The 10,643-nt window shown below is 38.8% G+C and overlaps 1 protein-coding gene across 3 annotated transcripts; it reads left to right on the top strand.

The window, feature by feature from the left end:
* The first annotated feature begins 305 nt into the window (after positions 1-305).
* ncaph (non-SMC condensin I complex, subunit H) lies at positions 306-9,896 on the top strand. 3 transcript variants are annotated; one of them, XM_055162130.1, is made up of 18 exons: positions 306-453; positions 922-1,144; positions 1,284-1,374; positions 1,489-1,581; positions 1,888-2,005; positions 2,098-2,246; positions 2,958-3,147; positions 3,241-3,323; positions 3,648-3,835; positions 3,917-4,062; positions 4,164-4,270; positions 4,829-4,948; positions 5,067-5,174; positions 5,805-5,948; positions 6,449-6,559; positions 6,666-6,742; positions 9,200-9,275; positions 9,567-9,896. In XM_055162130.1, the coding sequence occupies exons 2-18, from the start codon at positions 927-929 to the stop codon at positions 9,624-9,626; spliced, it is 2,079 nt and encodes a 692-aa protein (XP_055018105.1). In that variant the 5' UTR covers positions 306-453; positions 922-926; the 3' UTR covers positions 9,627-9,896. The 3 variants fall into 3 exon arrangements, with proteins under 3 accessions (XP_055018105.1, XP_020784008.1, XP_055018104.1); XM_020928349.2 differs by having other exon boundaries at positions 2,095-2,246; XM_055162129.1 differs by having other exon boundaries at positions 354-453; positions 892-1,144; positions 2,095-2,246.
* Positions 9,897-10,643: the final 747 nt, after the last annotated feature.

Genomic DNA, 10,643 nt, shown 5'->3' with positions numbered 1-10,643 from the left:
TAGTGATATGCTATTGTAGTTTTCTTTGGCAGAACAATACTATGGTGAGCAACAAAAATTTGCATTCAGTTGGGAAGCAGAGTGGGCTATTGCAATTTTCTTTGAAACGTACGTAGAATATTTTCTAATTACCATGATTATCCATATAAAATACATTTTGAAAGAAAACAAAAACATTACAAAAACCGAATTGCGATTTGGGAATATCATGGCAGAATATTTTCTCGAAAATGAAAAAAATCTATTGCAATTACAATGATGATTTTAGTGTCTTTTTATGGGTTGACTGGGACGTCTTGACGTCAGCATGGTTGCGTGAACTGTTCGGCGCAAAAATTCAAACGCTGAACCGGAAGAAACACCTCCGTGCTCTGTGTGCGCTGGACTTCATTCACGCTAAAAAAGGACTGGTACTGCCACAAGATCAGCCGCACACTTTGTAAAACCACTGAGGTAAGTTTCATAATTCACACACACGCTGAGTTACTCTCTATGTCTTGGTAGAGCGAACTGAAAACTTTTTAAGACAAAGCTTTGCCGCTGATGCTAATAATGCTAGCATTGTTTTGCTAACTTGTAATGCAAAAGCTTTCGTCACTTTGTGTTCTTACAGTACAGGCTGAGAGCGATTACCCATCACATAAACACAAGTATACAGTGCCTTCATCTAAATGTGTTTATCGTTAATTAATTCATCTGATCTGCGTACAGATCATTTGACCGCTCTTAGTTTATATTCTAATGATCTGAATTTGTACAGAATAATCTTTCATCACCCTTTAAAATGTCTATGGTAAATTCCACTGAAGCATAACGTTACTTTGTGAGATATGAATGCTTGCTAACTTACTATTACTATGGCATGTAAAATGATCGTTTATTCACATCAAGCACTTAGCTATGTACTTGGACTGTCTGTAGCCGCGATGAGTGCAGCTTCCACGCCTGTATCCCGAGTGCGTGAGGGATGGTCCTCAAACTCTCTGAAAAACAAGGGCTTGTCTCCTGCCGCCGCCAGCACCCCGCTGCTGGCCGCATTTCCAGGGAACGATGATGAGAAAGAAAGACGTCAGAGGAGAAGGTCAAGGGTCATTGACCTCCAAACCGCCCCAGAGACCTCCTTCAATGAATCTGGTACTCACAGGTAAGGCGTTAATAAGCTTTTGAATTGCATGCATTAGTCTTAAGGAATAACAAGAAGGAATAAAGTGTAAACCTCCCGACCCCTTCAGTCTGTGATGTATGTGCCCAGAGATTCAGGCTAATCCTTTGTTTATATGCAGTGCTGCAGGGACTCCAGCGGCTGTACCTAAGCTGTCCAATGCGCAGATCTCAGAACACTATTCCACCTGTATCAAACTCTCCACTGAGAATGTAAGTACCAACAGTCTGTGTTTTTGGTGCCTTGTTTAAAAAAAACAACAAAAACATATTAATTAGATTTTTTCTAGGTTGTGTTTAGTGTTAAATAAAACCTCTCTTTTGTAGAAAATAACCACCAAAAATGCCTTTGGCCTTCATCTGATCGATTATATGGCTGATATACTCAAGCAGAAGGACTCTGAGCTCACAAATTTTAAGGTATGCTGATTTTGTTAACACTCTAATAATCATGTTGGGTAATTAAACTTTCAAGGATTTAATTTAGATGGTATTTTGCTGTTGAATCTCTACTCTCACAGAGCTGTGTGTTGCAATGAAAACCCTGATAGGAAAGTGTATTAGACTGATCTGGCAAGTTTCAACACTAAGACCAAATATAATTTGTTTTCCTGTCAGACAAATTATGAAAGTGGCTTTATCTTATTCATTTTATAGGTTTAGCATATCATAAAATGAGTGCTGATGGAAAGGTAAATATACTAGGTTTTTTTTCTGTCTTTCAAGGTAGCGGCAGGCACTCTGGATGCCAGCACAAAGATCTATGCAGTTCGTGTGGATGCAGTTCACGCTGATGCTTACAGAGTGCTCGGCGGTCTTGGAGCGGAGACTAAACCTGGAGAGGGTATGAACAACCTTGAGCCACTCTGGAGAGGCTTTGAGAATGCTAGCCTTGTATGATTGAAAAGTGTATGAATAAATGATTGTGTGTAGTAGGGCCAGGGCAAGCAGACGATGGAAGGGATGATGAGGCTGCTGATGTTGAGCCAACCACAAAACAAGTAAAAAAGAAAAGACCTCCAAAGAAAACAGTGGAGCAGAATTTAAGCAACATAAACGCTCCAGAGTCAGAGAGGAAATGTGAGGTATGATCATTCACACTAAATAATGAGAAATTTTAGTTGGTCCCTAGGTTAGAAACTGTTGGAAGATTATTTCATGTAATCAGCCACTGAATATTAATGCATGCATTTATGTCTTTAATTGCCTTATCCATCATATTAATTTTCTTATCTGGTAGAGATGTACAGTAAAATCTACTTTAAGGTAATTTATTAAAGAAACAGAAACATGAAAGACTCCATAAACCACATTTTTGTCACATAATGTGTATCATTATTATTATTATTAGGACTGAGTGATTTTAGAAAATTATCCAACTGACAATAGATGACAAGCTGTTAACATTTGAGAAAATATTGAAATTTGAACCAAACTTCGAATTCAAGAATCTCTTTCTAAACTTTCAGACTCAATTTCAATATTAAGGTTCAATACTGATTTTAATACCACATTTTTTAATTATTGGATTTGAATTATTATTGAATTTGCTATTATGTGATTACTCGTGATATGTTTTGTACGAGTTTTATTAGTATAGTATGTGGGTATCAATACTTTTGACAACCCTCAACTGAAATGGCTATTTCTGAGACTGTGATTTAGTTGTTTTTTGTTTTTTTCTCTCCCTCTAACTACAGAAATAATAAAATTTTAAAATCCAGAGGGAGACTTATATTCTTATGATCATACTTGATGTAATTAATGGTTTAATGTTGCTTCTTGTTGGTGGCCAGGTGGACCCCATGTTTCAGAAAATGGCCTCGTCCTTTGATGAGAGTAGCACAGCCGGAGTGTTCTTGTCTGTCTTGTTCAGTGAGAGCAGCCGCTGTGAGCTCCTGTTCCCTTCACACATGACTCTGCTTCAGTCCAAACCCTGCTACTCTCCTCCACCTCCCCAATCTGTGCCCGCTTCACCTTTCATGGGTAAAGAATAAGTCCTTTCAATAAATGTCTGAATATAGTTTGAGTTGTGCTCCTTCCATTACTCACTATTGGACATGTTTTCTGCTCTGCCAGCGGGGCTCCAGCGCTCACAGGAGAAAAGTGCCATTTGTCCCTCACTCCAGGATTTCTCTTTTACAAGTTGGAACCCTGAGCAGGTAAAGAAACTTGCTATACATCTTATACAACATCTGTAATTTTTGATTGGTCTGCTCTGTTATTATGCTTCTCCAAGATTATTGGTTTTACCCCTCATGCGTCAATTTAAAAGCCAAAAAACTTGTACATTTTAATATCAAATAAAGACAATGTACGGTTAGAAAGGTATACATTTTTTGTTCTTAATTAAATCGAGCGAACTTAAGAAGTAAAGTCATAAAGTGGATCATGCAAGTCATGCATATTCAGATCATTAAGTTATAAAGGACCAGCAATTTGGAACTTGTTAATGTTATTTTAATACAATCTCACAATAATTTCAGACCATGAATCAGCTGTTGGAGAAGATGAAGCAAGGGGAGCATGTTTTTGACGTGAACGCTGAGCCCGAGCCCGAAGAAGATGACTGTCCCGACTTTGACGCGGATTATGAAGAGGGTCAAGGCGACTATGATGATGGGCCAAAGGAGTACAAGGACGGCTGTGAGGCCTCTGGGTCTGGGAGAGGGAGGTATGGACACCATAATCATACATGTATATTGGAGTTAAAAAAAATATGGTCTATTAAACACATCTTGCTATGCTGTTGTAGAGATGTCATTCCGATTGGAGAGGGTGACATTGCCACCATGTGTCTGCAGCTGTCCTCTCAGCCCAGAGACTACTCCTACTTCAGCCCCAGGACCATGGCCACATGGGCTGGACCTGGGTACTGGCAGTTCAAACCAAAACACAAGTGTAAGCCACAACTTACTTTAACAGGACTTCCTCTTGTTACTTATTATGTAAAGAAGCAGCAGATATTTTTCATTGACTGTGTGTGCATGTTTTGTCTATAGTGGATCATATGCCTGATAAAGAGAAGCCCAAAAGGAAACCCAAGAAAGCATTTGAGATAGATTTCAGTGATGATGTCAACTTTGACACGTATTTTCGCACAACTAGGGTAAGTATAACACACTATTGTCAAACTAACTAATACGTATATAACATATATTCAAATTTAAATTTTGAGCTTTTTATTTTACCAGGAAAAATTCTTCCGTGCTAGAGCACTAAATTCAGTGTATGCAGCATTTAACTAACTATGAAAGACATGGGTTAATGATCTGTTTTTGCTCATTGTTTTTAAGTAGGGCTCACATGTCTTGATATGGTTTTAAGGGAAAGTGAGTTTTTTTTTAAGTAGGGCCTGAAGTTTAGCACATTGTTTAACAGGAAATATGCTGACTGTATTAACAAGATGTTTATCTGTATATAGTGTGTAATGGGTCAAGTTTAAAAGCATCAAATACAGATAGACAAAGTTTTGTTAATTATCTTTATGAATGATAGGGCAGAATGAATCATTAAAATGATTTAAGCAATGTAATGTCCTCTCCAGAGAATCAATATATGGCATTAATGGATATTTTATGTATGAAACACTAGTTAGTAGTACACTATCAACAAAATTATATTGCTAATCCGATCTTCTTTTTGCAATTGTGCTTTTTTCTCTCAGGCTGCCACCACAATCAATAAATCGACACTCACCACATGCACAAAGAAAACCACTCTGCCAGCAGACTTCCAGTTCCCCCCAGAGACACTGTCCCAGCTCAGCCTCAAGCCCTCCAGCTCTGTAAGTCAGTTTTTATATTAGGTTGGGATCAAGTTAGCATATCATGAAGAATAGTATGTATGGAATAAAGTGTAGTATGTAGTAAATAATTGCATGCAATGTTACCTGTTTCTTAAAGCTACATCAAGAAGCACAGAAGAGGTTATCTGGTGAACTTGGGGAAGGTATCGGAGATTATGACTATAACAACGCAAATGACACTGTCAACTTCTGCCCTGGTCTACAGGTCTGTGTTTTCTGTATAATTTTTTCTTTATATTCAAGTAACATTACTCTATCAGAATTAAAGCCATTTGTCCTGTGTGTGTGTGTGTGTGTATATATATGTATACACGTGTATATATATATATATACACACGCACATATATATATATATATATATATATATATATATATATATATATATAGTATATATTATATATATATATTATATGTGTGTGTGTGTGTGTATATATGTATGTGTATATATGTGTGTGTGTGTATATATTATATGTATATATGTGTGTGTGTGTGTGTGTGTGTATATATATATATATATATATATATATATATATATATTTTTTTTTATATTTTACACGCACACCACAACATCGACAGTTATGTTTGGTTTGCCGATTGTTATCCAGCTGTGCAGTGATTTACATAATATTTTTTCCGCCACATCTTAAATTTTGTATACCTATTTATCAAGTTTTGGCACTTGTAAAAAGGGGATAAAGTGGTTGGGATGGTTTCCAATTAATCACAAAAGCATGTACAGACTCATGTAAAGTTATCTTGCATTCATTGTATATGCCGATTAATTTTTTTTTTTTTTTAATAACATTACCTTTTATACTTGTATCTATTTTTATAGGGGGGAGACAGCGATGACGATGCCGAGGGGTTTGCAGGTTCAGATGACACACAGCCTTCAGTGGACAGCTTACCACCTCCTTCACAGGACTTGGGCAGTGTATCCACATATGGAGAAGACGATCTAGTCCCTGAACCACACCGGGTAAGTGTATTAAATTTAAGTTTGTGTACAAGTTACTACAATGACCAGTGCTAAAAAGATGCATGACGCAACTAATTTAGGGGGAACAGCTACCATGGTGATAATAATAATAAAGCTTATGCTTGTAATGCGGTTTAGAATGCTTGTCGAAGCCTCTCAAAGCGCTTCACTATAGTCATTATTCATTCACTCCACACTCGGTGGCAGTAAGCCACTGTTGTAGTCACAGCTGCCCTGTGGTAGACTGATAAAAGTGAGGCTGCTCTAACCACTGAGCCACTGGCGTCGCACTGGTGATGCTGCATCCTATCTTACATTTATTTAATTTATATGTGTTTTCATTGCTCAAGACATGCCTTTAATCCCAGGCTGTGGAACAAAGCAACAACCATGGAAACATGCTGGTGGCATGTTCTCTACCAGAAAAGTTACATGGTGCCCTTTTAAGACCACTTGAGCTGAGAACAATTTTTAAATAATTCTTGTACTTTCTTTTTTAGGTAAACAAAATTGAAATAAACTATGCTAAAACAGCTAAGAAAATGGATATGAAGAGGCTAAAGAACAGCATGTGGACACTTCTGACAGACAGCCCAGAGAAACCCAAGGAGGTGAATTTTCAGTGATTTGAGCCTTGTCCTTAAAATGCGGTGAATATTATCTAGTGTGCATTAAACATGAGGCCAGTCTAATTCCAAACTTTCATGTTCGCCGTAGGAGGTGGAGACTGTGGAGAAACCAGAGGTGTGCGGAGAGAAGGCGTTCAGCCAAACCACAAAGTCGCTGCTTCAAAGGTAACAGCGGGTTTCCAATACACCTAAAAAGCTAGCCAAAAAAGCAGACAGAAACTCAAGTGAAATGGCATATAATTGATCAGGCATAACAATATGACCTTGGGGAAGAGATAACATGTACAGTATAGAAATGCTATGAAAGTTTATGCTGGTTCTAAGGTGCCCACGCCCATTCTGTTAATTTTCTTTGTTTGAAAAATTAAATGGTTGCTTTAATGAACAATTTTCATTTAACTAATAACCAATGGCTGGGCATCATTATACATTACACTGGCATATTTCAAGGCCAAGAGTCTAGACCAGGGGTGTCAAACTCATTTTGGTCTGGGGTCCGTATCCAACCTACTTTAATCCCAAAGGGGCCGGATCAGAAAACTCATGTCATATAAACCCCAAAAATAACAATAAGTTCAAATATTTGTGCAGAGAAATGCAAATCTATTACAGAAATCTTTTTTAATTGATGAACTCTTTCTTTTACAAAATATTATAATATTATGAACAACCTGAAACTTTAAGAAAAATTCAATTTCAACACAATGTTTTAACATGAACTTGTATGTAAATAAGAATAAGTCCATTTATCTTGGAAAATCCTGCACTCGGCTCCACTTTTCTAATTTTGGACATTTTTCTGATGAGGGTGTCACGGTCAACAGTCAAAACGATCGTCCTTTAAGAGCGTTTGGAAAGAGACAAGTCTTCATTTGTGCTGCTCTGGTGGGAGGGGCCACGTACAGAGACACTAGAGACGCTGCTATGCTCAGCACCGCAGAAAATTACCAATATTTTAATAGAAAATATAATTGAAATATTTTAGTAGAAAATCACCCAAGGGCCACATTAAAGGTCTTGGAGGGCCGGATCTGGCCCCCGGGCCTTATGTTTGACACCTGTGGTCTAGACAGTATATAGAAAAGTGCTATATTAATCAAATGCTATTTATTATATAACCAAGGTGTTTTTCAGTAATACTAATGAACCAGCATCAAACATAATTTATTGATTTTCCTCATTAAAGGCACTATACCTGATTTTTACAGTTGTAAAACATTTAAACACTTCCTGATTGTCTGACCAAAACAAAGCTAGTAGATTTATTTTGACTACAAGAGCTGTTTAATTTATATTTTTACTGAGGCAAGATAGTTTGGTTGGGATTACCACTAATTAGTACCACTTTCAAATGTTGCGCATGCGTGAAACCACCCCCCCACCCCACAGCTCCCTACATAGAAACGCCTTCTCCCGCCTCCTCTTTACGCCAGAAACAGGTTTGTTTACAGCCGGTGCGCTGCACATGACTTGTAAACAACTAACTACAGTGTTGGTTAGGCAAGGCGGAGAAGTGAGGAGCGGGGGGAGCGGGTGCGCGGACGAGAAGTGAGGAGCAGGGAGAAGAGCGGAGCAGAGAGAGGAGAGGGGAGCGGTGCGCGGAGATTCCGTGCCCGGAGAAGTGAGGAGCAGGGGGAAGAGCGGATCGGGCAGCGGGGAGAGGAGCAGGAAAGGGGTGCAGAGAAGGTTGCGCGGAGATTCAGTGCGAATGAACTAGCTACAACACGCAGCAGCAAGCGGACTCTTTCTTTGCATTGAAAATTACGTTTTCAGACATAGGATATCGCTTTCGTGTCCTGAAAAACGTTTGTCTAGCTCTTGGAAATAAAGTACGTTTTCATAATAAGCAGAAGTGACCTGTCCAGGAGTAATTTGGCGACCAATGCGTCAGTCTTTAGACCCTGCGTCTGCTTCAGTTGCGCCATCGCTGGAATGAATCTTCAAGAATCACCTTAGTTTGGCTTCGCTGCTTTTCCCCTTGTCTTCTTCTTTCAGCGACCTCAAAAACGGACTTTCTTTTGCGGCTAACTGCTCCTGGATTCTTGTCTGCCATTGCAACAAACTTTGTGCTAACTGCGAGGAAGATATAGGTAAAAAAAAAGCCGCTAAGAACTGTTGCGTTGGTGGAGTAAACAGCGTCTGTGCGGCTTGCGTCTGTGCGGCTTGCGTCTGTGCGGCTTGCGTCTGTGCGGCTTGCGTCTGTGCGTCTGTGCGGCTTGTGCGGCTTGCGTCTGTGCGGCTTGCGTCTGTGCGGCTTGCGTCTGTGCGGCTTTGCGTCTGTGCGGCTTGCGTCTGTGCGGCTTGCGTCTGTGGACTGCCTGACAGGCGTACGTAAACCATGTACCGGCGGCGCGCAGGCAAGTCAGTTACGCTAGAAATGTAGGGAGTTTGATTGACAGCCTGTCAGCTAACAGATAACGAGGCAGTGTCGTTATCTATTGGCAAATGTTTAGCTGGCCCCACCACGTCCAGAGTTGATGAATTTTATTCTCTTTTTTTTGGTCATCATAATTACAAGGCTACTGCATCTCTATAATGCTATCATTAACAATTTGAAACAAAAAAAAATCCTCCATACAACCTTTAAATGTGTCTTTTTTTTTTTTTTTTTTTTTTAACCAGATTACCAAACACGATGGCTCAGAATTTGTCAGTGCCTCTTGCGTTTGTGGCTCTTCTTCATCTCGCAAATGAAAAGGTAAGAGAATGTTTTCTGAATAATACATAATTTTTTTTTTTTTTTTTGTACACAGGCTAAACACAAACATCTTTTACTGACGTGGCATTGAACTCAAACCTACAGTCACTTCGTCTGACTCTCAATGTGAAACCTTTCTAATTAATATTGACTAAAGAGCAAAGTATCAAAACACTGTATAGAATTTTAAAAGCACTCACCCTTTCACTATTCTAGCTAATGGTCTCTCCCTCATACATTCTGAATGTCACCCTACAAACAATTTTTGCATTATATATTTTTCTTTTTCAGAATCTGGAGCTTGTAAAGGTAGACGACATGTCAGACATAATCATCAGACAAGGCCGTTGAACTGAAAAATTCACTCTTTTTATTCTATACTTTCCATTTTCTGTACTTTGTAACATATGGATATCTCTCTTTTCCACTTGATTTTATGCTTGTATTGTAACTTTGTAGTTCATGTGAAAAAACAAGAGATGTCAATTTCCTAGTAAACATCAAATTGTTTTTAAAATTTTATTCTCTACCACTGTATTTCCAGTTGTAGATTATTGTACCCCTCTACTACCGCACAAAAAATGTATATTGTCAAAAGAAATAAAATGATTTTTTTTCTAACATGGATTGGTTCGAATGTTCTTTAAAACTTTTGAAACTCCACACCATTCTGGATAAAAATTTATCTCATTATTACTCCCACAACGGTAACAGGCAGCACTTAGCAGATTTCTGAATAGCTTGCAGGCAAATTGTCCAAAATGCATGTAATGGCGACAATTACTTTTAACTGCTTGTGATTCAGACAGGCTGCTTGCCCGCGTTGGCCTGGCAGAGGGTAGTGAACACTCACACTTTAAAAACTCACCTCCGCTCATTTCAAACAGAGGTGAAACCGGTCTGGGCAGCTGGGACAGATGACAAGAAGGAGCTGCTAAACTGGTGAAAAGGAGGGGTAATATAAGATAGACAGTATGGGATTTAAATACATTTCCATCCATGTAGTCAAACTGATTTTCCCATTAAAAATCTTGGCTGGTCTTTGTTCATGAACTGTTACATTATTCACAGTTTGAATTCTCTCTTCAGTAACATTCATTCAGAATCCTTTGGTTGCATTGTCTGAACGGCCTTAACCCCTAACCCTCAAACACAGATGATCCATTATTGATGAGGGTGAACCATAGTGACCCAAAGACAGAAATGAATGCACATAATATAAGGGTTCATTAGAATAGCATACAAGCAGTCATTATTTCAGGCAAAGCATATTCATTCTTATTGCCCGGTCCAGCCCTGTTTGTTCAGTAAAGATATGATGAAGCACTGGAGGTGTGGAACGAAAATGTATACGGGAACACCTGGGTG

This window comes from Boleophthalmus pectinirostris, unplaced genomic scaffold (genome assembly GCF_026225935.1).
Source record: "Boleophthalmus pectinirostris isolate CB_2022bp ecotype Guang Dong unplaced genomic scaffold, ASM2622593v1 HiC_scaffold_4, whole genome shotgun sequence".
Lineage (NCBI taxonomy): Eukaryota > Metazoa > Chordata > Actinopteri > Gobiiformes > Gobiidae > Boleophthalmus > Boleophthalmus pectinirostris.
This window is presented reverse-complemented; position numbering and strand designations above follow the sequence as displayed.